The following is a 23,938-nucleotide window of genomic DNA, read 5'->3' as shown; positions in this document are numbered from 1 at the left end:
AGAATCTTCAGACGCACTTCGATGATGGTGACGTGTGGGTCCTGCGAGGCTATTCTTTATCTGTACTATGGGTAATGAATGGTTAAACACTTACAAGGGCGCTGGATTAGAAAGAGGTAATTGTCCAGAGTTGGCTGTACAGAATGGAACGATAAGAAGGGGCCGTTTCATAAAAGAGCAGTCACGTACTGGGGTACAAAGGGCGGCGCTCATTCACGTTTGTCACTCCCCGTTCAAGGTCATTGCTATACGGAGGCGGTGGTTGTACCTGGGAGCTAGAGGTAGCTGTACTTGCGTCCATTGGCGGTAACCGTGATGACTGCCTTTCGTCGACATTCTCCTTGATGCTCACGGTCATGATGGTTGGAGATAGCCGCAGCGTTGGGTTAGGGTTCCGCTCTTGGATTTCGGATGTTCGGCCCGAATGCTGGCAGTGTGTTTTTGACCATCTCTGTATTCTACGACTATGTAACACACCAATGGACTGTATAAGAACGATTAGAGATACCTTCCACATGTATTTCTCCACAAAGAAACAGAAGACGGACGGCGAAGTCTATCCAGGTGAAAACTGAAGAATGTGAGAAAGGACTTACGGCAGACCAAGACGCGCCCGGAATTGAACCTAGCTCGAGCTGTACGAAACATGCGTTACACCGAAAACATTTAGTACAGTCCCGAGATCATAAGCGCAGGTATATCAATCCTGTCACTGCAGAGATCTCTTAATTCATTGACCCAACAGAGTGTGTCATTCAAAGCCAGAGAGCGAGGTGCGAGTGGTCGGTAAATGTCCCACCCCATTCAAATTATGCCGACCAAGACGGTCCAGTTAGAACGTGAAAGCTTCGAGATGGAGACAGTATAAGCTGTGGATAATCAGTCATCGTAGGGAGCTTCTTTGTCCCAATGGAACGCCTCACCCGTTGCCAAATCTTCGCCGCGCTCGTTAAGTAAACCACATTGATCAAAATTTCCACGACAGAAGGAGAATAAAATAGCGTATCAGGAACGACATGAACCACAATGACGACTGTTCCTCAGCTGAGGCTACTGCACCACTCAGATTCAACACCAAGGAGAGGAAGCCCCCCTGTATACGAAAGACATTCCCCAAGCCTCGCCTAACGTTGCCGCTGCGAATGGCAGTAATTCCGCTTGTATATCAGGTACGAGTTGGATATATGTACTCTATTAATACAGTCGAGACAGCTCCCATAACTATAAAAATATGAGTAGAAACGATCCGACTCCGAATTATGGTTACGCTGCTAAGCTTCCTCCCACGCTGGTCTTGATAGCTTTGTTCTTTCACACCGAACTGGCTCCGTGGGGTGCTGATGCTCCCCGGTCAATGGCTTGTACACACACGAGAACCTGGTAGGCCTGGGGAGGAAGCCGGTGGGCGTCTATTCCTGTTTCCTATTATCAGATTCATAAGCTAAAGAAATTTCGAGCATGGAACGATTGGCAAAACTCACGACGGCAATTAAACGAGTATCGAACCATCGATCCGTACAGAGGCTGCACCGACGCGAACGACACTCTCAGCAGGGGACGGTGGGTCAAGGGGAAAAGAATCTAAGGTCGTCTGTGTCGTCCTCGTATGGAAGTCTGGTAATTTCCTTGGCAAGACGGCCGCTTGGCTATTGCTCCCTATTATGTCATTCTTTCGACGTATCCAAAATGTCCAGTCGGTCCGAAAGTTCGCTCTGATGAGAAGGATTCTACGTAAATGAGGAAAAAGACGCACCGTGGCGTAACAAAGGAATATTGCTTCCCCACCATGTTCCGTGGACCACGTCTGAGGAAGGGGTACGCCGAAACCTGGATGTATGCGTATTAAACATTTCTGGATGCACTTACAGTCAAGATCGTTGAACTAATACTAACAACAGAGGGACGCACCAACTGTTACGTTCCTGCCTTGGTCTTCGGCGCATTGTAAGGAACCGCTCGCCTCTGAGAGGACAAGATTGAATCCGCTTCATCCGCTTGAAAAAGCCATGATTTTAGGCGAGCAAACGCCCGCAAAGGAGAAATACTCGTACTGGCACATCGTTCATATCCGCGAAGGGAATACGAGCACGGCGTCGTCCATGTCGTGTGCTTGTCATCGAGATTGGCAGCATTGTGCAGTGTTCTATTATCATTGCATCCTAACGCGAGTGGTAGTCCTGCCTGCAGAAATCGAGCCACATGATGCTCACTTTGACTTCAATGCCGCGACTGGCGCTACTCGGAACTCCGATGTTAAACTATCACCTCGTACATGTCGAATTGAAGGCACCAGATATCGGTGAAAATTGCGCTGCGCGAAATACTTTAGGAGCATTCGAACAAACGTCTCGCTGTTCTGTCGGCTTCTTTCATAGTTGGCTAAAATTGAACATTATCACCGCGGCGAGCAACGATATGGAAGAGGAGATAAAACAAGCAAAAAGATTGATAAAAGCGAAGCGTTATGTCGGGCCCCAAAGTCCGAATCCCCTCGCCACCATAACAATTACTTAGGTGGACCGCACTTGTCAGTTTGTATTTCCTCTATTTATTTCAATGCATCAATGAGTTCTGGCACCAACGCGCATCGCGTAAGTATCCGCTAATAAATTCCGGGCCTATGTTCTGGCATCTGTCTTTTGAACACTCAGTGCAGCTTATATACACGCCGACACTGTGTTGTCTAATACAGGGGGGATAACGTTACTCGAGAATGTTTGAACCTGAAATACACTCCGACATAAGTACTATGTCTCTTGCCTTGAAGACGACGTGTTGGTGATCACATTTTGACATGCCTGTCATCATCGATTAGTGGTAATGCTGAAGGAGAATATGATGGTTCGAATCCGTTGATTGGCAATCAAGTATGTCGCTGAAGCTCTTTACCATTTTGGCAGCTGTAGATAATAAATAATCTCTGAAGTCGCCACCGACTATTTGTGTGCGAGTCCAGGAGTGCCCTGAATGGTAGACTCCATGCATCACTAAAGACTAAACACCAGGCCTCATCAGCGCCAGTCTCCATACCAAAATAAAAGAACAAGCCGCCCATGAATGATGGCTTAATCCTCGCCATCAGCAATGCCTGGGAACTTCCACCTTGGTACTTCCCAACATTAATACCAAAGTTGTTCGCCAAAACGACTACATGTGCATGTACAGTCAGTCAATACCTTGAATGGTAGACAATCAACACAGATGACATACAAGGCAAAATAATGGCACCCTTGGAAAGCATGATTGTCCTTTTATAATGTTAGAAGGGTTGGATGTGTGCCAAGTTATGACCTGTCCCTATGAGAAAGGACATACCAGTCATCAGAGAAAGAATGAAATGGTTGAAGATGTCATCATTTAACAAGAATTGCAGACATGGCTGCAAAGAGAGCAGCAAGGAAGGTAATGATATGCCAGGCAGCTGTACCAGGTAGAAAAAGGAATATATTTATTGTTTTTCTCCACCTTGTACCCACTCTTGTAAGATAGAAGAAGCAAGCAATTACCTGGTGAGGGCACAATTCCATCAAGTGTGACATCTCAGTATCTAGCAGAGACTGACATACTAGCAGACCTCTCTGTTTAATATGCAAGGTTCCCAGGTCTGAGAATGGGGACCTGAATGACTGGCATATTGGCAAGGACCAGTGTTAGACTCAAGCATCATGTGAACAGAAACATGTGATAGACAGACATCACCTTGCACTTTGGGTGATTGAATGAATCCACTGGTGCATATTCTGATTGATATGGCACAAGGCCTGTTGACTGGCTTAAGAGTAGAATGAGATGAATAAACTTTAGCTCAAAGCTGGAGTTACCAGCAAGAATGAGCTGTCTTAAATACTGTACAGATCATAACTAATAATACTACTGCCTATTGTGTGTCACTAAGTCCTTTGTGCTCATTGTCCTTGAGCATCATTATCATACATAAAAGGTTGATTGTGCATCATTGGGCAATGCTGTTGCATCAAAAGGCAATGACAGACTTGGCCAGTTGTGATAACTAAGCCTTGTCCTACAGTTGTAAGTGCTTGTCTTTGGTGCTCTGACTAAGCATAAATAGGGTTTAAAAAGAGAAAATAAGGTAAAAAATCATAACAACCAGGGCCTAGTCCAATTGATCAACCAGATAGCTGTGTATGAGCTCATACCTGCCAGGAGATGAGTTTAGCCTACATGGTTGGATCAGCAAATATATTATTTAATAGTCCATTATGTTAGTCAGACATATGTAGCCAGAAAGTATAAATACCAGATCATGTATAGAAGGAAGAGAGTTTTTCTGCCCCTCTCTCCCCTTCAAAATCCTACCAAGTGAATAGTATAGGTTGTGTTCAGCTAAGAGCTTTGAGTCATAGACTCAATCTGAATAATATTGTGGTGATCAGGTCACTTTGTTTTGTGCAAGAACCCCCAGAATGTTATGATTTTTTGCTCTTTTCTATATTTTAACCCCTATTCTTGCTTAGTCAGGGCACTTAACTAAGCACTTAAAACCATGGGACCTGCTTATGCAACCATAATAAGTGGACCCAGCTCATTGTCCTTCAATAGTGCTAAGCTCCTTAATGATAGACAATACTCTTTTGTAACAGTAGCAATGACTCAGGACAATGAACACCATAGCATAGAAACACATAATTGGTAGAATATATTTATCCAGAGCATGAACAGTATATAAGTAGTGAAGCTCTCACTATACATACCTAGCTTTGAGCTAAAGTTTATTCTATACCATTCACTCTTGAGTCAACTTGTCTTTGGCCTTGTAGTACTTTGCCTATCAAGCACAATAAGCAGACTCAGATATGACAGTATGAACATGATACAGCACCTGTTTATCACATGTTTATGTCATTGGCAGCTTGGGCTTAACACAGAAAACAACTGAAAGTTTATATCAGACAGTCAGAACAGACCCACAACAGTTTAGAACAGCCAGTATTATGCATAAGTCACAACCAGGTGCATCATATCAGTCTAGAAACTGCATCAGGCAGACCATTTGAGAGAGGTTTTGTTGTGTTCAGTGACACAGACAGTTGTGTTCAAGCAAACCACAATATATATCTTTGAGTTACACTTTATTGCACCCCATCCACATTACATTCTCTACATACTTAGAATCCAGGCATTACTATTCCTCCCTCAAACCATATTGTGATTTGGTGTTAGTGTTTTAGCAATGTGCATTTTGCACATTGTTGATTCATTTATTGCCACTTCTCAGCATTTTAGTAGTAGAAAAAGTGAGTTTCATAGTGTGTGTTGAGAATGAAGAGGGTTTCTGTCAGTTTATGTACTACTGTGAGATGAGTAAGCCAAAATGCAGACATGATAACATATGACAATGGTAAAAAAAAGGTAGTCATGATGGCTGATACTAGAATACAGGATGTTTGACCATTGCTGCTGTTGCAGTATATATCAAAGTGGATATAGATAGTTTGGCAAGGTTGTGAGCTGTTTGAAGATCAGCTGAATGTAGATGGAATTTGGGTTGTATGTCAATACAAAATATATCTAGATGTAGAATTAGTAAAGAAAATATATAGACCACTTACTGAGCTCAAAAGAGAAGGCTCAGGGCTTCCTTGTGGGCATGATGCTTCTGGTTCAAAAATAAGTGTCAGATGATGATCAAACAATGAAAAATGATCAGAGTCCAGCTCCAGTGAGATGGATGGCATTATGAGAGAATATAAGGGAAGGTCCAAAAGAAATGGTGAAGTGTGGCCAGAAATAAAGAGCAAGTCTACTGTTGATGTGATGTAAGAGCCATGTCCTTTGGAGAAGTGGTCTTTCAACAGTGTCAGTGTGAAAGGAGCTGCATTATGCATATAATCAAAGTCAGAACTCTGAGAAAATAAAGAAACTGAACATTTGATTGGACTCTCTATCTCATATGAATCTCCAGGACATGAAGATGTGATGTCCTCCATCTTCAGAGGCTGGAAGTCAACATACCAGTAGATATGGAATACAAGACTGGTATGCTCTATTTCAAAATGATGTGGTGCCTTAGAATCTCTGATACTCTTTTATTACTCTCTATGTTAGTTTTTAATTAGCTAATATCTAAATATTAATTAATAATTTTACATAAAAATATTTTGTGCCTTTGGGTGTGATCTTGAGTGAGATGTATGTGTAACCCATTGTGAGCATAGATTTTAATTAAGAACAATATTTGTCTGTATCAAATATTCCTTAGAAAATAGAACTTTAAATGAATAGGATTATACTGTAGCCTGTTTACATCCAGATTAAAGCTGACAGCCACATAATCTAAGGTCATTTTCTGAATGTATGGCCTCAAAATGTACAAAACTGAGTGCAATGTAAACAATTAAACTTGTGAACATTAAGTATAAATGTTGATTTTTTTTTCCTTTTTAACCCCTATTTATGCTTAGTCAGAGCACTTAGCCAAGTGCTAAGGATTGTGAGACCTGCTTAGTCACTATAATAGGCAGGGTCAGCCACTATTCTTCATAGACAATGATGCCTCTCAACAACAGACAATATTCTTTTGTAGATGGTGATAACACTCAAGGACAAAGAGCTCAGTAGCATAGAAACTCACAATTAGTAGGTATATTTTTATCTGACTCTTAAACAATATATAAGTAGTATAGCTCTTGCTGTAGATACTCAGCTTCAAGCTAAAGTTTATTTCTCACCATTCTATCTCAAGCTAACTAGTATTGGCCTTGAGACACATCACCACATAAACACATACAGTAAACTTAGATGTGATTGTATAAACTCAATACAGCATCTATTTATCACATGTTTAGGTCATGTGTCACTTGAGCATAACAACAAAGAACTCTGTCTGTTATATTAGTTATTATCTATTTAGGCAATAATCTAACTAAGCTAATCACTGAGCTCAATAATGAATATCAAATTGTAATCATAATGAATATAAAATACATCTCTGTCAATGTATAATGCTATAATCTTATAGTTATAATATATGTCTGTTAAGTTATATAATAGATGGTAGCCAAGTTGAGTGTGTAATTTCTATCCAATGTTTTTCCATCATATTTGAAATTCACCATCAAGCTGTAGATATCAGCAAAGTCAGCATTTGTATCAGCCCTTCAAGCTGAAATTTTTTTTGTGTTTGTCTAAATAATAGCAGAAGAATATAAGTAATAATCTATGAAGGAGTGTGAGTGATATAGTAGAGGATACAGCAACAGTATACATATATTAGTTGGGCATAGTATTAGTGAAATGACTGAGGTATGGGTATCTACAGCCAGGCTATATAGGTGATCAAGTAATGACAGAGGGTGTATATATAGTAAATAAGTGATAATAAAAAAAAGAATGAGTGATGACCAAAAGGATAAAGAATCAAAAGAGTAAAATATGTGGGTATATATATAGACATCCTCCAATACTAAGACCATCCAGTCTTTCATTGGAGACCTGTACTCTGTGTGTGTTGCATGTCTATTAATTAATGTTACAAGATGTCATAATTATGCTCATAATACTTGCTTTTTGTATATGATATTCTTTTAGCCACTACTTCTCTGGCATAGCTTGAAAAACAAGGCTGATACTAGATTCAGTGTCTGTAAAATAGTTTTCATCTGGTTATCACCTTAGATAGATAAAAAATAAACAACTTCAATTATTAATTATTTATATATATTTGTATCAGCACCTTGGAAAAGCTTTCACAGAGTCAACAGAGATGTAATTGCCTAAGATAGAGCACACTTTTGATAATCTCAATTAAGATAGAAATAACAATAATGAAAATTGAATTTTTCTTATCTGTTGCAGATCTTGTCTCCAGGGTCATAGTATCTTATATAGTAAGAACAAATATATATAAATATCAGATATTGATATAACTGGTGTATAACTAGAGTGTACCAGTCTTGTATTCCATAGGTAGACATCTATCTCCAGAGCAATGGTAGTGATTAATGCTGGAAATGACTTAAGGGAAGTTTACCCCCTTTAAAATGAAAAATCTACAAAAAACAGAGGATCCTTGATCATATCTTATTTTGGGTGAAGATGTGCCTCAGATTTCATATGGAGATCCAGAAATATATCCAAAAAAGACCAATGTAGACAAAATATGCTTTCCAATCCCTTCTGTCCCTCTGCACTGGATGTTTGAAAAAGTTTCCAAACATAATGAAGACTTCTTGAATGGATAATAAATTACATCATGAATAATGCTTTCATTTTTAATATATGCATGTAAGTATGCTCTGTGGACTGGCATGAACACCACATATGCAAGATCCACAAAAAGTGAAATATATCAAGGTATCCTAGAAATGCCAAAACCAGTGTCACTAGGCAGCAGCAGCAAAACTACAGAATGAGGCTGACTCTCCAGTTCTGGGCCTGCATCCCTTCCTTCCTGGTACTCACTGGTGGGGCATTTTCCAGCACCTGGTGAATCTTGTTGGTATACTTACTGTATGCTGGTGGGTTCATGTGCAGATTGAGGTTTTGGCCAAATCTCCATACACCATGCATTGTGTTGCTCCATCCCCAGTCAGGCATGGTATTGACAACTCCACATTCAATGTTGACTACTACAAGGAGCCAGACATGTCATCTGTCTATAAGTTGGATGCAGCCCTTCCTCCACAGTTTTCTGGAAGTTTTGTGGTTCATGTTGCCTGTCAATATGACAACAAAATTGGGAAGGGAGAAGAGCGCACATTATTTGGCATGGCCACATGTCGTGACTCATCACGCGAGTGCTGTGAGGTTGATCTGCTGCCACTAAAAGAATTAACCGCTTTTATTCTCCATCAAGGCATATGGACATCATACTAGGCATTCTACTTGCACTTGGCAGGTATTCCTCCACCTTCAGGGTGGCTCTGCCACAATCTACGGGCCGACCCCAACATTAACGTTTGTGGTGCTTGGCACCCGTAGACGGGAGTCCGAATTTTCGGCCTTTTTAAAGCTTTCAGTTCATCTTATGACGTTCCGCATCGACTTGTTCTGTCTTTCTCTCTGCCGTGCACTGCATATTTTACAATATCTGTACATTCCTCGCTGATCGCCACTGTCGCAGGAACGGATGACGCTTGCATGCTACAGCCTCTCCTTGTGGAAGTCGTCCATTCATGCTTTTAGGCACAAACTCTTGGCTCTTCAACCTTGCCGTCTTTAGCCAATGTGGTTTGTCCCTCGGCTAGACCTATGCGATCTCCGAGGATCCTCCACAAGGCTTTCAGTCTTCTTTTCTCATGTCCATTCTTCATCATTACTCTCGAACATCGCTCTCAAGTCGCCGTTCGTGAGAAGATACGGCGTCAAGTAACCGTCTGCAAAATGGTATATATAAGTTGAAAACATCCCATTCTTTTTGCCTATCGAACAATTCGACATGAAGCTCGCGTTTTCTACTGCATTCCTTGTAGCCTTCTTCGCACGATCCACTGCCTCTGCTGCAGTGCGCAGAGACATCTTTGACCCACCCATCCTCTCCCCTGGTAGCGGAACAGTCTGGATGGTGAAGACGACCCAAAACGTCTCCTGGGACACCTCCAACCCTCCTGAACCCATCACAGACCGCAACCACAGCAGCATCAGGCTGACCAAGGGCGGCAGACAGTTGCCTCGTACGTTCACGTGTTTTTATCTCTATCTTTTGCATGCGACATACTGACCTGCGTTTCGGTAGTCGTATTGGCAGACCAGTTTGATATCCTCCTCGGGAGCATCGAGGTGGAGGTTCCTTGGGTCACTGAAGGCGATGACTATTCCATTATTCGTGAGTGCAATCTTCTTTGCTGGAGCAGGTAGGATGGCATGTCTCATCATCTGAATATGCAGTATTTGGCGACTCAGGTAATTGGGGCGAGACGTTCAGTATCAAAGGCGGCCCTACATACTAGATATATATGGTACGGCTTCATTTGTCTCAGATGCCGGGCAGGGATTCGTACTGGTACTTTGCATTATCTTGTGATGCATTCATATGAAACAGATAAATCGCGAGTTGCCATTCCTCCCGATCGGAAACCATGCCTTTTGACGACCTTTTATTAGCCTGCGGATAAGATAGAGTGCTTTTGATTATGACTATGACCGTGGGATGTCGCGGCTCAATAAAGTAATAAGAACAACATTGTAAGAACTATTGGAATAAGTAAGTAAAGTGTGTACAGGTATATGAGTTAAGTAACATACCTCAGTCGGCGCAGTATAAGTGAAACAACTGAGGGTGTGGACAACTACTTGGTATGTATACTATCGGGATGAAGTATAGGTGTTCAGGTAAATGAAAAGGGTCCATAAGAACGGTATGGGTAAACGATAGGGGAAAGGGTCGGGTACACGTGTCTCGTTCAACACTCAAGGTAAGCTGCTTGACAGAAAATCACATTGGGAGCGTTGGCACGGTCCGGTTCCTCCGAGATCACTTGTTGCATTACCGTACATTCCCGTTTCTTCGTAGCCACAACCGAGACTATCACTAGCTATTCCCGATTCCCTCTCTTGGACCTAGCGATACAGTTCCAACATCCATGGCCGATATTGCAGACTATAGATTTCCACCGCAAAAATTCCAGGCAAATTTTCATACTTGGCGTAGGCTCGCGCACCATCTTCCACGTTCAGTAGGATGATCTCGGACCTGAATTCTGAGAATAATTTTATTCCTTCATATGAGGCTGTAACAACTGATAGCAAATATAAATACCCTAGCCTCAAGAAGGGCCAATAACAACGGGTTTTGTCTTGGACATCAACGCGATAGTCTCATCGTCGACGTTCAGATGCGCCTTTACTATGTGCGGAGGAGTCAGGGCCAGCCACTGGAAAATGTCATCAGATACTATGCCAAGGAATTCGCGATGGCTCACCTGGCTGAGACTTACGTCCTCGAAGCGATCTTAATGAATTTCCTCTCAGTGAGTCTGTAACTAGCCATACAAGAGGCAGTCTTACCGGACTTGAAGAGTTCGATGTACGCCAGAGTGGTGTTACCAGTGTTCTCGACATAGTGGCCTAAATCCACATGAGGCCAATAGTCCTTCTTTAGAATTAAGACGACTTACCCATACCAGCGGGAACGTAGCCTGAGTGTGTGGGGGGATTGAATTTTGTTTTTTAAAAAAAATGAAAGAAGGAGAGGACATACATACCGACATCTCCGGACTGGTAGTTGAACGTTCTTGCTCTGCCTCGTGCGGCAAAGATAGTCACCCGCCCTTCTCCCTCACTAAAAGGCAATGTCAGCTTAATTTGAGATCGTTCCGTGACAAAAACCGACATGAAATAGCTCCATTCATCCTGTGTTGGATGCCAGTGAAGTTCTCTGGAGGAAAAAAAAACATTTTATCGGACCGTCATCTTTAACCTCGGGATAGACCTTACCGCATCGCACCAGGCTCAACGGTGACCTCTACCATTGCGATGGTCGTCGATATTTGAAACGTCGACGAGTCCACGACTTTATAGCTGCCGCCGGAAGTTTGGGTCACGTTGGCTTTCGATGATGCAAATGAGTAAGGTAGGGGAACAGTTCCTTGCGGACTTTCAGGCGGAAGCGCATCGTCCTCCGGGGTTGCTTAAGGTACCAGGTGAGCTCCTGAAGAGGTTGGAAGAAGGAATGAGACGCACTGCTCGGGAAGATGTATAGTTCCTTTCCGGGTACGTGTGCGAATGCGGAGGCATCGACTTGGAAGTTCTTTTCGAGTACTGTGAAGGGCAATAAGAGCAGTGGGACAGCAAATGAAGCGAACACACACGCCTTCCGCTGGAATGTGGTCAAGCCAGTCGATAAGCTGACGATGGAATGTAAGGCAGGGAGTAGTAAATCTTGAGGAAATTCAAGTACCGAAAATGTAGTATCTTCACCGAAATTTCCGTCGTCGAATATCTAGAGTACGTGTTTGGCAACAGGGTCAAGGAGCGACGAACGCGCAAGCGTACCAAAAGGAATTCGGATCCACCGTCGTCGTCGCCGGTTGCTTGAAGGGAATGCGGAACGCCTGCGGGGAAGTACCACAGGTCGCCGGGTCCCTGTTGAAGGTGGGGTCAGGTCGAAGCGTGTTGGAAGAAGATTGCACGTACTACCGTAGCAACGTAGTTACGACCTTCACCGTCAACAGCCGAAATCTGAGTTGAACCCTGTACCAGAAATATATTAAGAGCCCGTATTAATATGATTGCGAGACGACCCGACCTTCAGAACGTATGCCCACTTTTGGTATGAGTCAATATCAGGAACCATATCAGTACAAAGGGAATCACCTACTTCCGAAGTCGTGTGCCAATGGAGCTCCCTAAATAATTATTCGTCACCAGGTGAAATCATTTTAGAGACGAAGAGAAAGAAAAGAAAAACTAACCGGATCGATCCAGCTTCAAGGCGCATGTTTGCACCGGCGATTGCTGGAAAACGGATATCAGTCCAACAAACCCGCAACAGTATGAGAGAATTTTTTCACATGTGGCGATTGGCATCACTGCGACTGTCACACGTATATGGTTTTAAAAAAATAAGATTGGACCATATAAACGAGAGCAGGTTTCGTACCGGTCTGCTCGCGAACCCAGCCTCCAGTCTGTAGACGCGTGTGACTTAAAGAGAATGGCCATTTCGCGTTCGCCCTTCAAAAGATATCGGTTCACCCGTGAGTCAGAGAAGAGAAAAAAGCCAGAGCCCAGCACTTACAGCTCTCCAGAATCAGTGGAGGGGGGAGCGAGGAGGTCGGGATTTTGGAGATCAATGGCGATGTTTTCTGCAGGAGCTGGACGGAGGAACGGTGCGCCGAGCTTTCCTCGTTGGGGTTGGACGATTGATGGATCGCTGTCTTCAGTCCATAGGGACTCGTTGGGATCGGTGCTGATGTAGGGTATTGTGGGTGTCGATGACGCCGCGGTGGAGGTTGAGGAAATGGTGACCGCGGGGGCGCAGAAGACAAGTCCCGCCAGGATGAAGACTGCAATCATCAAAGAAGGCCTGAGGAACATGTTCAAGCGAGAACGGGTACTGTTGAAGAATCCGGTGAGGTTCGACGAGTTCCTTTTTATACATGTCGCCCTGCACCTCGCTACCTCTCCTCAGCGCCAGTGTAGCAAATCATTTTTTGGTTAAGATCACTCATCTGATTCGGCCGGTGTCGGAGTTGTAGATCACGCAAGTCCACGGGCAAAGAATCCTCTTTTCTTCCATTGGGGGGATATGTCATGTGGTGAAACAGTGACCGCTCGTAAGCAAAAGCATGGATTTGTAGCCACATTGCGTTCCCAGGACATTTTTTGATCGACAGCTCACTTCAGAGTTGAGAGGTACCACTGAAGGAACAGATGGATAAGGACTCGTTTTCGTGATTATTGGCAAACAAAGACGCAATATCGATTGGACTGGCCGCTTCTTTCCTGTGAAATGGCACAGGTACATCAGCGCTAGAATCAAACATAACACTCACAACTGCCCATCATGAAGGTTGGTTACGCTTGACAGATTGTGGGTGTTTGTAAGGGCCCAGGTTGATGGGATGTTTGCGATCCGGAGAGGGTTGGAGGAGCGGACTTCGTGTCCTACTTTGATAAAGTGGAGGACTACAACACAACATGAGATGGAGCGTGAGCTGAGGGTGGTGGTGTTAATTCGGCTTCGCAGACACCCACAATGATGGAACCAGATGGCGAGTTAGAAAAAAAGGCTTAAGTTTCGACAAAGGCACGTGGTACAGTTGTTCCGATTCTTAGGATCAGTGAACATCATGAGATGTAAGAGCAATGTGTACGCAATAATAACGACTGTTACCAGGGCGGCTTTGGAGGTGGTTTCTATCAAATGAAGCTGAGAAATTGAGTCCATGAGAAGAATGGTTTAGCGTTAGCTACGGTATTTGTTAGCATGTCAAAAAATGGATTGGATTGCTTACTGGAAGTCCGATTGACGATTGTACCTCAAAAACACTAGGCATCAGGAGAAGTAAGGTGAACGGTTTGGGCTTTTTGTTTTTTATCAACGTGTGGAAGAAGCTTCAAAAGTGTGCATACACAGAAGACGAAAACGTGGTAATTAAAAACTGCAGTGATACGCTGGAATGCTTATTGTAAAAGTCCAGTTTTGAAACTGCTGCAAGATATCTTAAAAAATGGTAACTGTGCAGTATTGGGGGCAGTGACGTCCTTGTTTCGAGTAGTTCTTCCGTTGATTGAAGATCGGATAGAGCGACTAATCTCAGGATTAACCCGGGGCGCGTTAGTCCAGAAGATCACATCGTCTTTGTCGGGGTCGTTCCTGCTCTCGAAAAAGTAGAAAAATAGGTGGCGGGCTATCCGGGCGGTGTAGATCTATGTGGTACTCTGTAGGCTATCATTTCTCTCCATTGCGCCATACTTATTGTATAAGCGTAGTGATACCGTCCTTGAGCTTAAAGACCCTAGCACACGGCAGCACTTCCTCGACTCTTTACGTAAAGTCAACGCCATCTTTCGTACTGTCGATGAACTGCCGCAGGGGGCCACGGAAGTTCGAGGTCATCGGAGACCTCGACAACATCGCTAAATACACCACGGGAATGCCACGACCAAGAACCGACCTCCTCTCACTCGATGGTCACGATGACAATGTAGATTTTCGGTCTTCGATTTTCAGGCGCCAAGGGAGCCATAAATTTTCGCATGTCCAGGTGTGCGTGACTCCGAGCAAGCTGCCCGCGCACCCTACGTATCGGTGGATGAAACAACAGCATGTCCGCTCGCTGGATTGTCTTCATGATCAACGGGAAGGTCAAGTGCGTGTTTTACGTTATGCCGATGGACGAGGTCGGATTGAGGGAGGTGTATGGCGTGTCGAGAGATGAGTACTCGTACCGCTCTGCGTGGCTGAGAACAAAGGGCTGGGATTTGGCTACGATGAAGCAAGTGTATTTAAATTAATTTTTTCGCCCATGTTCACAAATCCGATCCCACGGACTACACTGTAGGACCTTTGCGCACAGAGGCAAACGCCAGTTCGTACACAGGGTCAGGCGGGACTCGGGCTTCGCTGGAACAGGCCCACGCTAACATGAGGGAGTTCGCTGAAGGTACTCTGGCTGAGCTGGTTTGGATGGAGAAGCAGAGGTTCAAGGGGGGACAGATGCTCTCGATAGAGACGTATTGCTGGATGTATTTGGGGATCATGCAAGAGGGGGAGAGTGGGCGGTTGCGGTACTTTGTGCATGGGATTAGGAGGGATGCGTTTATTGAGATGTTCCTGTCGGAACTTGAGGAGGGAATCTTTCAGTACCTGAGTAATGAGATTCTGGAAGTGTTCAGTGAGTGATGGAGAGGAGGGGAGGATGTCTCTGCATGTGCAGAGGTTGGGTTTGTGCTTTGTTGTATCATGTTTCATTCATATTGCTTTGTGACTGGAAAATGTTGGTTTTAGGGATATAAAGAATTCATGTAATCACTTTTTTCAGTGGGTGAAAATGAGTTATGTTGTTGTTTTCCTTGCTGATGCACCTTGGTATTCCAGTCTGCTGCTCTCTACTTTTGCTCTCTGTGCTTAGGCTCACAAAAGTGGGAGTACCTACTGTTTATATTTATGTGTTACAAAGCAGGACTATAGAATACAAGACTGGTATGCTCTGGTTATACACCAGTTATATCCATACCCAGTATTTACACATATTTGTTCTTACTATATAAGATACTATGACCCTGGAGACAAGATCTGCAACAGATAAGGCAAATTCAATTTTCATTATTGCTAAAACAAGTGACTTTTGTTTTATTTTCAATATGATGACAAAGTAGATCATCAGCTTAGTAATACCTCATTTTCCTTTGTACAGCTACAAATCTGAATCTCAAAAGATCTTCAGCATTTCACAAATCAAAGACTAGTGTGCTCAACTGTGACTATAATATTACACCACCATCCTCCAATTCTGCTCTGTAAGCATCCTCTCATTCAGGAGTTGATCTTGTCTAATCAGAGTTTTATTATAATGATTTTCAGAAATTTGTAACATTTGTCAAACTTTCAACTGTATTGTCATTCCTGTACAATCACCACTCAGTCTGTATTACTTGGTACATTTGAATATAGCCTCTCTTTCTGCTGTCTTATGGTCTCAATTTTGCTTTTATCTTATAGAATACACTCTGGGCCAGTATCATCACTAATAGCAATCTAGTGGAAAACCCTTGTATCAATCCAGAAAAATAGACTGTTGTATGATATGAATCTTTGAAAACACAGGATTAGGTGAGAATAGTATGTTTCATCCTATCATATGCCTTACATCCAGGATTCATGCATCTGATGGAGCAGGAGTTTCTGAATCTAGCTGCCAAGGCTTAGGATTGGACAGGTCTCTTTCCAATAGCATGGAGTGTCATAGTGTGAGTTTGCAGATGGGAGATAATATTAGAGGATGAGGCCAACTGGTACAAGCCTGGGAGGATGAGCATTCAGTTCTCAATAGGCAAGATTGAACAGATAATAATGCCAGGAAATTTCTGGTCTGAAAGTGGGGTCATGCAAAGATCATTGACTGCTTTACACTTTGTATGGAGGTCAGCAATATGGGTGTTGATACCACTGGCTCTGTCAAATTTCATAGCATTCAGTGTGAGTTCAGCCTCAGACAAAGCCATGTCCATCTTTTTTGCTCATTCCCAGAGGATGGAATCCCAGCACTCCTTCATCATCCCATCTGTCTTGACTCCTAATCCAATCAGATCAATGATATTCAAGACAATGTGTGAATGTGTCAACTGGTCCTGAAATTTCCATTCATCACAGGAGGGTATGGAAGAATAGATAGATGTGGGTGTAGGGTCTGGTGGGGGGCCAGTGGTGGTCACTGAGATTGCTGGACAGGTAATTGTACCATCAATGTAGCCAGAGAGTCCTTTTCATTTTTAAGATTTCAGTAATCTGTAGCTTCCATAAAGCAAAGTTCTTCCCATTGAAGTGGTTGTTTGGGTCCAAGAGTGTGATGACTCCAGGTATGCTCAATGACATGTCTGCAGTGACCAGGCAGTAGTGTGAGGTGGTGCATGGGCAGGTATTGTGGGTAAAGTAGTTTCAAAGTAGTGAGTCACATCAAATAAAAGTTTTTGCTGTGTGTTCTTCTTGACTGATTGATTCTAGGCAACCAGGGCCATAACCTAAAGATGAAGAACAATAATGAGATCTGTATCATGAAGGTAAGTAAGTAAGAGATCTGATACAGCTAAGAATATATGCACCTCAGTCAGCACAGTGAAGGTGTAAATGACTGAGGTACTGCAATGTGCGAGAGCAGCTTTTATAGGTGATCGACATAGGTACAAAAAAGTAACTGAGAAAGAGAGAGAATATAAGTATGGCCTACGGATCCATCTTCAACAATATTGGTCTCAGGCAACAAGGACGAGTCTTCATAAACTGTACACGTGGCTGCTCCGACGTCCATGTCAACCATACAATAGATTTTCCCGCAACAGAACTTAATTTCAGCAACCTATGATATACATTTCCCGGTTCCATTCTTCTTGTTCCGAAGTTCCACCCACATGGCGAGGCTCCGTCTGGTGTGTAATGAACGGGCAGGTCATGACGCATCAAAGTATGGTTTCCAGTCCTTGCTGATCTATTTGCCTTATGCTTGTTTTATTGCCAAGATGCGACCGGTCCCTGAATCCGGATCTCACATTAAAGTTTCACAATTTTTTCTGCTAGTGTAAGCTGTTCATATTATATCTATCACGGAACTGACAAAGTCCACTGGTGTGACACTATACCAGCACCAATCTTCGCTGTTTCCGGGCGATTCATCATGCGAAGCTGGGTATGAGTCTAAAGTATCCTCTATCACAAGACTGAGGCATCCGTGTGTCCTTCACTCCCTTTATTTATGAATTCTCGCTTCTGTCTGAAGGTCGCCCTTCTTCAGACACTGACTGATTCGAGAGGCAGACTATCATCACCGATAGTTATCGTCGACGTAACAGACGGCAATCTCGCACAGCAAAAACGAGCAGCCGGAACATATGACTCGACATATAGTCCGAAGCGCCCATCAACCCTCATGGGAACTCTGAGGATGGATATAACCACAGTGGAGGTGCATCCAATCGTGTTCCCCCTACCTCCTACGTTCCCAGTTGCCAGTTTCACCTTCTGCTTTCGCCCACGTTAAGTCAGGTTGTCAAAGTACATCTCAGGCCACACAGATCGCCGTTGTCGCGATCGGGTCCAGAGGACATTCGCTCATAATTTGACGGCGAGGACCTGGCGGATATAATCGAGCCCGTGGAATCTTTTTAACGGGCTACTGTGACTATCGGGAGCCCCTCCGATACTGTTTCAAGATTCCAATGATATGGGACTGTGATAAATATATCCTAACGGCGAGTCTCTCTTTGCCAATGAAGAAGGGAGGCACATGATGATACTGTATTGGTAGGATATTCTTCCTGATGACTGGTAGTTGACGGCTGTATCGATTGCACTTGAACATATCTTGCGCAGACTTCACTTCTACGACAATTATCCATTGCATATGCCAAAGGAGATAGAAGTTGTCAGTTATTTTTTTTCTCATGATGAATATCTTCATCTTCCCATTGACGTTGAGTTTCTGTTCAGCACATAGCTGATGTCTATGGTGCCGTACTTGTATTTTCCTACGGGATACGGGAGTCTTTCTGTCGCCACGGAAAACTAGATAGTAGTGCCTTTTATAGTTGATACATTTTCTCGACTGACTAATGCTCTCTCATCTCAACTTATATTATCCACTTGGTATGGCTCGCGATAGATGATAATTTGTGCCTTTACGCAAAGGAAAGTCATGATGATGATTCGAAATCCGCATAGCAAAATTTATGGTATATCCTAAGAGCTCTACTTATTTAGAACGAGGCAGTTCCGTTACCACTACCCGTACCTCCACTGCTACTGGTATCAGACATCACACCGCCATCCTCGGTCAAGGTAGCAGCGGCAGATGTGGTGTAGCTCGAAGAGAGGTCGATGGCCATGGAACCCCAGCTGCAGGGATACGCATCAGTAAGAGACTGACGAAATGTGTTGCTGTGCTCACGCAAGGAGACCATCAGATACGTCATCCCCGAGGTAGACATACTCCAGAACGGGGTCGATCCCGTCAGTCGCATCCTCGACTTCCTGGGCCAAAATGGAATCGTTGGCATTGGTGGTAAGTTGCTGGGTGTTGGAAGTATAGGGAGAGGTAGCTTCAACGACAGTGATTAGGTCTTGGTCAAAGAAGAATTGTCCTGAAAACAATGGTTAGATCTGAAGGGCACGCGATCGGAGAGACTAGGCTTGCCGACGTGGTGGTCGCTGTCGGCCTTGAACGTGCCGTTGTCGAAGAGAGTTCCGTTACCGTGGGCTATAATATGGATGTGGTTAGCTCGTGAGGTGTAATGGCCTGGAAATGGACTGTCAGGAGGGGAGAGAAGCCATGGAAAGAGGAAAACATACCAGGGAAGATAGTCTCGAATTGGGCATAGCCCTCGTCGTTGGTGGGTTGGATGCCCCGAAGAAAAGTCTTGTTCTACAAGAGAGTTGTTATTGATAGAATAAAGGGGTCGAGCCAAATGGCAAAAGTGAAGGAACCCACCACGTTGGTCGCGTCGTTGGAATTTCCATTGCCAGACGCGATTACACCGGCGTAGACACCGGTCGCATTACAGTGCCAGAAATCGATGTAAACATCCGAGACAGGCTCACAGGTTGATACATCAATGAGTTCGACATCGACATAGGTGTAGACGCCTTCTTGGTCCTCGGTGATGTTGGAGCGGACGTATTCACCGTCGACGTAGTAAGGGCCCTGGGTGACCTCGGGCGCAAGGACGCAGGATGCGTTTCCGTCGAAAGGATCAGAGTCGGCCGTAAGGCCTGTCGTGTTCGATTCGTGACTCGTAGCCAACACCTCGTCCAAGGTAAGAGCACGTTTGTAAGGAGAGCCTGGGAATGAGCGTAGCTAAAGATGGGTAGTGAGGAGGAACAGGGAAGAAACTCACGTGTGGCAAGTCCCCTCTTCTTACGGAGCTCGTCAGCGAGGGCCGCGCGGCGTGCAGCGGACTTCTCGAAGTGGCCACGACGCCTAAGTTGGTCCTGGCATTGTCCGAGAGAGCGACGCGTTGCTCTGTGGAACTCGGCACGGCGAGCGAGTTCACCCTGGCTCATATGAGCGGCTGGGTGAGCAAAGGTAAGACTCGCAGCGAGAAAAACGAAGGAGATGAGAGCAGAAAGCTGGACCATGTTGGAGTGAAAAGGAAAGAATTAAATTGTACTGGGGTTACTCACTCGTACAATGTCCTGCATATATACCTCGATGATGCGCAGTGGTAGTAAGCGCAGCGCTCCATGAAAATTTCTTCTACTCGTGTTTACACGAAGCATGTGGTGAGGTGGTGACCATTGGACCAATGATTGAGACTTGATTTCAGGCGACGGTATCGGGGCCTTCTGGTTTAGGTATTGGCAGTATCAGAAATTTACGCGGTTGCTGATTGTAACTGATCGTTGAGAAGCGACCTCAGTAACAGTCCGTCTCTTCGGATAGGTCTCAACGAGCCATCGCGAGAATCATCCACGGAGGTACTTTGCAAGTACAGAATGCATGTAGTTGGAAGGTCGAGTTCAACAGGAATATGGAGGCGACGAGAAAAAATACTCGAGTGAGACTTGAAGTGACGAGTGGTGTACAACGTCCTCCTCGTCTTCTGGGACGTGCGAGAATCTCTCTGTCAATGCGATCAACATTCCCTGGAAAGTGTACCATTAGCGTCACAGACTGCGATTGACTGCGATCAGATTTGCGAGGAACAACGTAAATTCCTCCGGAGAAATGCCAAGCCGATTCGTGACATCCAGAGAAACCGAAGAGCCTATCACATGGAGGCGGTTGCTAATGGGTGGTAGCAAGGCACACAAAAAAGAACCCTCGGGCCCTTCGATACCGAGAACTGCGCAATGTAGGCTTGTCAAATTTGAGCAGAGTAAGGTTCTGGTGCATGATGCATGAGAATCGAAAGCGCGGATAAAATAATGAAACACAAACGCGGCAGGCTAAAGACGGCCCTTCCAAAGTGATTTAGAGGGTAAGTAAAAACTCTGGAAGGCGATGCAAGTCAGAATAGGCCGAACAGGCGGACAAAAATTTCTTGTGGATGAGAGTAATCGTCGGTCAGCTGGTACTGGGAGCGCAGTGACAATGGCCTAATTATATTGTACATGGACGCGAGATCTCTTGAGTGTATAAGAGGCATTTAGATCGTCGGAATGCGCTACCATTGGCATATACCTAGTGACAGTAAATAGAAAAAACAGAGGGGACCGTTCTGCATTGGTCGCACTCGTAAGGAGTAATTGTGTAATCACGCCGGCCTAAGCCACCGACGCGTACACGATATCGCATACGGCTTTGTATCACAGACGGGAGATCGCGTTGGGATTTAAGAGTCTGATGAGGAGGAAACCAATTGGAGAGAATCAATCTTTATTGTTCATAGTAGGCAGAGTATGCAGAGTCTCCTGTAGTTATAGTGCACGTCAGTATGCAGATTCCCCTGTAACTACAGGTGAGCTATGGAGTATGCAGAGCGTTTGCACAGGCTCTTCCGGCTCTGCATACCATGGAAAAAACATTACGTATTCGTCTATCACCCTCCTGTCTTTCCGTGTCACCCTTCTGTCCTTCCACCTCGCCCTCATCGTTTGCGACGATGAAGAGACATCCTCTCGCCGTCCTCCCGACGCCTACCTAACAGGGATTGTCCCATCGAGATCTGACGAAATTCAGAGGATCAGATCTCCATATTGTCAGCACACTTTTCCGTTGACAGCGTGAGGACACGGTGGCCCTATATCACGGAACTGCAGTATGGATTTTTCGTCGTCTCCCTCTGCAACTCAAGTTGTAGATATAAAATTTAATAAATACATAAAACTACACGAATAAGTACTATTTTCAGAATAAACGACGAGTGCCACGCAAGGGTCTATCACAGCTCTCTCGATGTCATTAGCACAACTCGCTACTCATCTCGTTCTCCTGCAAATTTTCAGTAAGCTTTTAGTCACTTTTATGCTGGATAAATACTTACTCTAGCCATATTACAAATTACCATGATTTTGATAGGGAAATTCGGCATCGCTTGGCGGTAAGTCGACAAGAAGGGTAGCAAGAATCAACGAGATCTAAAGATGTGTAGACGTCTCATTCAATGGATACTGACGACATTTGGACACGAGTCGGAGGCATGCAGGTGCGTATGGTATATGTTCTAGCTCTGGTTTCGGGTGTTGACAGGCCGGTCAAGCTAGATTCATTGATACCTTTGAAAACGGATACGCCTCCTCAAGTATTCATCGCGCCCAATGTCTCCACTATGTGGGAGCGCACAGGTACGCGAGTCTACGCCACGGTCGTCCATCGTACCGATTCCATCACCTCAGATACACAATTTTACCTTTACAGCGCCTGAGAACCTGCAACAGAGTCAGAGTTAGATGTGCTCATTATGGGGTCAGGGGATTCGTATAGAGGCAGATGCGCTACCATATTCTATTCATTTGGGGCTGATTATTAACCTCTTGCGCGAGGGCTGACAGCCGAGTGGGACGCAAAGACATGTCATACGGAGCCCGACGTACTCTCCCCAGGGTTCCTAGATACACTGAGTCGCCATGAAGAGTTGGATTAAACATTTTGAAGATCGTATCAACAGTACTTACACTCCTACATTTGAAGTGAATTCATAGCGACCGACTTTTCCGATGGCCTTTTTTTTTTTCATTAACTGAGAATTATGGCACGAATGACATGGACCACTCACTCAAGGCCTCTACGGTCAGCATCAGGCTATATATGGTAAGGCGGGCTGCTGATCACGATGTAGCATCGGTACCGGTCACTCATACGAACTTCGAACGAGAGTTTCGGCTCTTTAAACCGGATAAGCACATTGAATTTGACTAATTCGGCATCAAAGCCGTTTCAAAGTCGGACGGGGCCATTATCTGTTTTATTTCTTTAGTCAACTTAGAGGGAGATGGGTGAAATCTTACCAGGTACATGTGGGAAGACAGCGTACCCCAGAGATCACAGATAAGCCAGGTGGGATAGTAGAAACAAGCGGTAATATGGAGGTGTTCACGCCCGATACCACTGGCAGAGACGTGGAATGCCAAATAAGAGAGCTGAAATGGATATGAGGACAGAGGACACAATACAGACGGAGGCTCATACCAAAAGACATTAAAAAACGTCAGTAACCCCCGTTCAGGACCCGTCTCTCAAAGTGCACGTACGCATACGTGTTCGATCATTGTTGACTCATGACCAGAAGGAGTGGCAGAAAAACGAATATCACATTGCGAGCTGGGTTAATAATGGTAGGTACGGTAACTTCAATGTATGTTCAACTAGACTCACCAGGATAGAACATGATCATTCCAGTAGATGTAAAGGTATATTTAGTTATTCATGCCAACATGCAGAACACTGTCTCACAGGTCTGGTGCGGGGCGAGGATGTTGATGGAGAGAAAACGACGGCGTGGCAGGGACGTCGGAGTGCTGTCAGAGGATGTGGGTCATGAGCCCCTTCAAAGGTCGCTTTATGTGTCTCGATGTCGCATGACGGAGCGTATGAGACTACGATGAAGATATAAGGAGACGACGAGGATGTTGGTGGGGGAAGATGATTGCGTGGCAACGAGGCGGACTGCTGTCACGGTAACAACAGATGCATCAGAAATGGAGCCTGCGTGGCAATCGGTACTGGATCAGACACATTAAACCGACTCGTCACTGGTGATTCCCTTACCGCTGCCAGTACCTTATTTGTTCCCTGACGGAAAAAATACATTCAATAGGGAAAAATGAACATTATCTTCAGATCTATAGTAACAAGATTAGGCAAGAATTTCGATACCAACACTG

General features: G+C 44.5%; 5 protein-coding genes across 5 annotated transcripts; 2 read left to right on the top strand and 3 right to left on the bottom strand.

Moving 5' to 3' along the window:
- Window positions 1-1,489: 1,489 nt before the first annotated feature.
- Window positions 1,490-3,241, bottom strand: BT62DRAFT_1009322 (uncharacterized protein; the record flags this gene model as incomplete). Its single annotated transcript, XM_043177541.1, has 6 exons — window positions 1,490-1,827; window positions 1,867-1,882; window positions 1,954-2,181; window positions 2,240-2,379; window positions 3,031-3,147; window positions 3,211-3,241. 6 exons carry the CDS (start codon window positions 3,239-3,241, stop codon window positions 1,490-1,492), a joined length of 870 nt encoding a protein of 289 aa, XP_043037007.1.
- Window positions 3,242-9,397: 6,156 nt separating this feature from the next.
- Window positions 9,398-10,246, top strand: BT62DRAFT_1078558 (uncharacterized protein; the record flags this gene model as incomplete). The annotated part of the gene is made up of 3 exons (XM_043179397.1): window positions 9,398-9,632; window positions 9,695-9,784; window positions 9,847-10,246. The coding sequence occupies 3 exons, from the start codon at window positions 9,398-9,400 to the stop codon at window positions 9,906-9,908; spliced, it is 387 nt and encodes a 128-aa protein (XP_043037006.1). The 3' UTR covers window positions 9,909-10,246.
- Window positions 10,247-10,724: 478 nt separating this feature from the next.
- On the bottom strand, window positions 10,725-13,266 carry BT62DRAFT_1034441 (oxalate oxidase; the record flags this gene model as incomplete). Its single annotated transcript, XM_043178365.1, has 17 exons — window positions 12,698-13,266; window positions 12,560-12,633; window positions 12,471-12,494; window positions 12,372-12,414; window positions 12,278-12,305; window positions 12,206-12,223; window positions 12,094-12,150; window positions 11,953-12,042; window positions 11,858-11,899; window positions 11,765-11,804; window positions 11,641-11,718; window positions 11,395-11,587; window positions 11,291-11,335; window positions 11,167-11,239; window positions 10,966-11,053; window positions 10,881-10,909; window positions 10,725-10,832 (listed from the first exon to the last, which is right to left on the bottom strand). Exons 1-17 carry the CDS (start codon window positions 12,994-12,996, stop codon window positions 10,725-10,727), a joined length of 1,329 nt encoding a protein of 442 aa, XP_043037005.1. The 5' UTR covers window positions 12,997-13,266.
- A 1,217-nt stretch (window positions 13,267-14,483) lies between these two features.
- Window positions 14,484-15,307, top strand: BT62DRAFT_1009319 (uncharacterized protein; the record flags this gene model as incomplete). The annotated part of the gene is made up of 3 exons (XM_043177540.1): window positions 14,484-14,671; window positions 14,730-14,904; window positions 14,984-15,307. 3 exons carry the CDS (start codon window positions 14,484-14,486, stop codon window positions 15,305-15,307), a joined length of 687 nt encoding a protein of 228 aa, XP_043037004.1.
- A 3,566-nt stretch (window positions 15,308-18,873) lies between these two features.
- Window positions 18,874-20,251, bottom strand: BT62DRAFT_996040 (extracellular dioxygenase-like protein; the record flags this gene model as incomplete). The annotated part of the gene is made up of 6 exons (XM_043190562.1): window positions 18,874-19,012; window positions 19,065-19,257; window positions 19,302-19,412; window positions 19,466-19,538; window positions 19,605-19,954; window positions 20,011-20,251. The coding sequence occupies 6 exons, from the start codon at window positions 20,249-20,251 to the stop codon at window positions 18,874-18,876; spliced, it is 1,107 nt and encodes a 368-aa protein (XP_043037003.1).
- Between the last annotated feature and the right edge of the window lie 3,687 nt (window positions 20,252-23,938).

This window comes from Guyanagaster necrorhizus, assembly GCF_019112545.1.
Source record: "Guyanagaster necrorhizus MCA 3950 unplaced genomic scaffold BT62scaffold_23, whole genome shotgun sequence".
In the NCBI taxonomy this organism is placed as follows: domain Eukaryota; kingdom Fungi; phylum Basidiomycota; class Agaricomycetes; order Agaricales; family Physalacriaceae; genus Guyanagaster; species Guyanagaster necrorhizus.
This window is presented reverse-complemented; position numbering and strand designations above follow the sequence as displayed.